This window comes from Mandrillus leucophaeus, unplaced genomic scaffold (assembly GCF_000951045.1).
Source record: "Mandrillus leucophaeus isolate KB7577 unplaced genomic scaffold, Mleu.le_1.0 Scaffold151, whole genome shotgun sequence".
Lineage (NCBI taxonomy): Eukaryota > Metazoa > Chordata > Mammalia > Primates > Cercopithecidae > Mandrillus > Mandrillus leucophaeus.
In genome coordinates this window covers 357,949-362,785 of record NW_012101488.1, presented here as the reverse complement: position 1 = coordinate 362,785, position 4,837 = coordinate 357,949, and the positions used below count along the sequence as shown (strand labels likewise).

General features: G+C 52.6%; 1 protein-coding gene across 1 annotated transcript in view; it reads right to left on the bottom strand.

The window, feature by feature from the left end:
- Nucleotides 1-4,831, bottom strand: part of BCL3 (B-cell CLL/lymphoma 3) — an 11,140-nt gene extending 6,309 nt beyond the window's left edge. Inside the window, exons 1-2 of the mRNA XM_011975063.1 lie at nucleotides 4,781-4,831; nucleotides 2,426-2,579 (exon numbers count right to left, since the gene is read on the bottom strand). Coding sequence (XP_011830453.1) covers nucleotides 2,426-2,547 — 122 coding nt within the window. The 5' untranslated portion in view covers nucleotides 2,548-2,579; nucleotides 4,781-4,831. The remainder of the gene's footprint in view (nucleotides 1-2,425; nucleotides 2,580-4,780) is intronic.
- Between the last annotated feature and the right edge of the window lie 6 nt (nucleotides 4,832-4,837).

Sequence of the window (4,837 nt, the reverse complement as noted above, 5' to 3'; positions counted from 1 at the left end):
CCCCGTCATCTCGCCCCCTCCCCAGGTTTCTAGCTGCCCAGTCCCTAACCTCTTGGGGGTCCAAATGCCCCAAGGCTCGTACCCGCCTGTGAGAAGATGCAAGCCCAGCCTCCCAACCTTTTGGCTTCTGCGGGGACCCAGACTTAGCGTCCCCCGCCCTCCTCGCCCCCACTGCCCGCCCCCGCGGGTGTGAAGTGGAGCCGGTGGCGCAGGCTGGGGCCGGGCCGCTGCCCGTTCCGGTAAAGTCTCAGCCCCAGCGGAAGGGGTTAAGGTTGGAGGAAGCGCCAGGAGGGGGGAGGCTGCGAGTGAGTGACGGGTGCTGACGTGGGGGAGGCAGAGCAGCTGGGTTGCGGTCAAGTTCTGCGGGAAGGGATTTCCCCCAGCAGGCAGCTGAGGCAGAAGTGTTTGCCTTGGGGGAGAGTCGGGGAGGGAAGGTGGGGGGAGGGCCCGGGACTGGAGACTGGTGGGCCGAGCGGCCTCTAGCAAGCACACTGCTTTTCAACGGCATGGAGAGTTCACCCCTGGGGGCAGAGACTAATTAAGACCACTTCATAGATGACCCCCCAGAGGTACCTAGAAGGGGAGGGAACTAGGTTTTATTAGCTCTTTATAATCTCAGCCACTTTCTCCTGCTAGGGCTCTCAAGATGGCCTGCAACCACCCTGGGAGCTCTGCTCAAACACTACCCATTTCCATGCATTGAGCACTTACTCTTTGCCCAGCCCTGTTCTGTGCACCGTATTAAAACATGTATACAAGATCTCACTGAATCCTAATTGTGATAGGTGCTATTATGAGATCCAGTTTCCAAATAGGGAAACTGAGACTCAGTGACATGAAATCACTCAGTGGGCCAGTGGCGGAGCAGCCCCCCTGCTACTTCTCTGCAGAAGTAGGCCTGTTCATCTCTACCTGTGGTTTCCAGGCCCCAGACTAGTTCTCACATAAGCGCTTTGTATAAATCATGTCATTTCTTCCTCCCAGAGACCCTCACACGTGATGGTTCCTGTTTTTACAGAGAGGGAAACTGAGGCATAGAGTGAGGAGAAAGTGACCTGCTGAGATTCAAACCCAGGTCGATAGAATAATAAGAATCATGATGATCAATTGTAGTGAGTGCTTACTATGTGCTAGGCACAGACTAAACCCTCCCGTGCAACACTTCTCAGCAGCCTCACAAACATGTTCTTCAAACTGCAGGTGATAAACCGTGGGGGTTATGAAATCAATTTAGGGGATCTTCAAATTAATGTAGTGGGCTGTGACCACAAAACAATGAAGTCGACTAGAATAGAAAATGGCAAAGTAAAGCTGTAAAGCTGGGCTCGGTGGCTCGCACCTGTAATCTCAGCACTTTGGGATGCTGAGGTGGGAACATGACTTGAGCCCAGGAGTTTGAGACCAGTCTGGACAACATAGCAAGACCACCATGTCTCTACAAAAAAAACAAAAACAAAAACAAAAATTAGACAGGTGTGGGAGGAGTGCCTGTGGTCCCAGTTACTCAGGAGGCTGAGGCGGGAGGATCACTGGAGCCCAAGAGATCAAGGCTACAGTGAGCTATGATTGCACCACTGCACTCCAGCCTGGGTGACAGATCGAGACCCTGTCTCAGAAAAAAAAAAAAAGAAAAAAAGAAAATGTCAAAGTAGAACCCACATAGTAAGGGTGAGTATTGTTTCATTTTGTGCAATTTTAATTTCAGGTTTGTGTGTGTGTGTGTGTGTGTGCTGGGTTTGAGATAAAGTAATAGTAATATTAACAAACACTCAACATTTATGCCAGGTCCAGTGATAGGAGTTTTACATGTATAATTCATATAGTAAGTTAATCAATGAACTGTCTTTCTTGTTTTTAAGTTGTGATAAAAAATCTGAAGACCACTGTTCCAAAAATAGTGTTCTAGGGGTGGGCTTGGGGCTCATGCCTGTAATCCCAGCACTTTGGGAAGTCAAGGTGAGTGGATCACTGGAGGTCAGGAGTTGGAGACCAGTCTGGCCAACATGGTGAAACCCTGTCTCTATCAAAAAATACAAAACTTAGCTGGGCGTGGCAGTGGGCACCTGTAGTCTCAGCTACTGGGGAGGTTGAGGCACGAGACTTGCTTGAACCTGGGAGGTGGAGGTTGCAGTATGCCGAGATCGTGCCACTGCACTCCAGCCTGGGTGACAGAGTGAGACCCTGTCTCAAAAATCAAAAACAAAAACCAAACAAAAATAGTGTCCTAGGAAGTAAATGCTCTCCGGGTGCCCATTATTCAGAGGAGGAAACTGAGGCTCAGAGAGGGGAAGGGCCTTATTCAAGGTCACACAGCCTGTGGTGGAGACCGAGTTCTGACTCAGGTCCACGGGAGCTGAGTGGCCCTGTGTTATGGACAGCTGGTCTTCCCAACCACCCCTCCCCTTAATAGGGGACTATCACTCACGTGTCTCCGTCCTCATCTGCTCGGGTGGCCATGGCGATGTCAGCAGAAAGGGGGTGTTCCATGGGGCACATCATGGGGTACAGGGGTGTAGGCAGGTTCACCAGAGGAAATGGGGAGCCCATGGTCCGAGTGGGGTACAAAGGCAGTAAGGCTCCTAGGCAATGGAGGACAGAGGAGGGACATGGGTGAGGCCACACTCACAGACCCTCAACCTGCTCCCCACTTCTAGATCGCTCCCTACTTCTAGATCTTTGCTCCTGCAGTGTCACCTACCTTTTCTCCCAGGTCCCTTTTGCATCCTATACTGGGTCCTCAGGGCCTAAAACAAACCCCCTTCCACATCCCTCCTCTGGGCTCCGGCAGCTTCCTCTCCCTCCAGGGCTGGTCACCCTTATTGTCACTTATCTTCTGACCCCAATCTCTAATCAGACAAAGGGTCCCTTAAGAACAGAGGGCGCACCCATCATCACCTAGCAGGGAACCCGAGGGACTGTCTGCGGAGTGATTGTGTGGCTGAGGAAGAGCTGGGTGCAGGGTGTGGGATAAATGTAGAGTGGGTTTGGAGAGAATGGAGGGAGAGAGGAGGTGTCACCAGAAGCCTGTTCAAACTGTTTTTGAGATGGAGTCTTGCTCTGTTGCCCAGACTGGAGTACAGTGGCACGATCTTGCCTCACTGCAACCTCTGCCTCCCGGGTTCAAGCGATTCTCCTGCCTCAGCCTCCCAGGTAGCTGGAATTACAGATGCTCACCACCACGTGTGGGTAATTTTAGATCAAACTGTTAAAAAAGAGGCCATGGCAGGCCGGGGGCTGTGGCTCGTGCCTCTAACACCAATACTTTGGGAGGCCGAGGCGGGTGGATCACCTGAGCTCAGGAGTTCAATACTAGTCTGTGCAACATGGTGAAACCCTGTCTCCACTAAAAATACAAAAATTAGCCAGGTGTGGTGGTGCATGCCTGTAATCCCAGCTACTCAGGAGGCCGAGGCACAAGAATTGCTTGAACTTGGGAGGCGGAGGTTGCAATGAGCTGAGATCACGCCAATGCACTCCAGCCTGGGTGACAGAGCAAAACTCTGTCTCAAAAAAACAAAACAAAGCAAAACAAAAACAAAAGGCGGGGGACCACAGCAGCAGGCAAATCTATACCAACCCATCACACAGACGGGGAAAACTGAGGCCTGCGTTCTTACTCTTGCAATGGGAAAGCTGGGAGGCCGTGGCAGAACTCCTGACGCATATAGCTTGAGGCTCTCCAGCTGTCACACTGATGGGGTGGAAGGTGCAGAAACTACCTAAAGTCTTGGGGCTCTGGAGAAGGGCTCTCTACAGCTTTGGGGGTCAATTGGGGATGGTGACACGGCTACAGCTGTGCTAGGGGACACCCCTTCTTGAGATCAGGGATGGAGATGGGTTGGAGAGAAAAGTGTGTGGTCTTTGTCCTCTGCTGATCCTTGTGGGTCCTCTGTTCTTGAACTCCCAAGTTTCCAGGTCCCCGTATCTCCAATACGAGGCCTTGGGGCCCTGAGGCTTTCTGTCTGGAGACCCCTGAATCTTTCATCCTGCCTCTAAATTACCCAGAGTCTCAGAATTACCCAATCTTAGGATCCTCAGTCCCCCGATCCCCTCCGGCCCACCTGATCTTGACCCCAAATAGGACCCTGATCGCTTGTGGTCCCACATAACTGAGTACCCAGAACCCTGGGTCTCTGTTCCCCTGGGTCCTCAAGACCCCCTGGTATCTGGGTCCCTGGAGCTCTGGTTCATTCCCTTGGATCCTTGTGATCCCAGGTATTGGGGTGCTCAGAACCCCATCTCTGTTTTCATAATGCCCATGTCTTCAGATATCTTGGGTTCCTGATATTGTGACATCCTGAGATCCTCAGTATCTGTCTCCTTAGAACCCCAGTCTCTGTTACCCTGACTTCCTTTGATTCTAATAGCAGGATACAAGGAACCCCAGTTTCTCCAGCCCAGCTCAGCTTCCTCATAACCCTACATATCTGGTTTAAGAGCTTGTACTTTTTTGTCCCCAGGACACCAGGCTCTGTGTCCTGATTCCCTGACACCCCCATATTTGTACCAGTGGGCATTGTCCCTGGCCCCCCCATGTCACTCAGCCCCTGGGCTCTGCCCCCCAGGGTCCCCAAACCCCCAGATGCCTGTGTCCCAAGGCACAGCTTACTGGCTCCCTGATGATCTCCTATCTGTATCCCTGGAACCTGGGGTTATATCCTCTTGTCCCCCAGGTTCCTGGAGATACACGGGTTTGTGCCTCCAGCTGTGTCTTCTGGCTCTGGTGACCCTATGCTCTGTGTGGCTCCTACCAGGCCCAGACCCTCGGGGGGCCACTCACCCGGGTAGTACAGCGCCTCCGGCCTGGCCAGGCCGTGGGGGGGCCCGGGGACCGCCG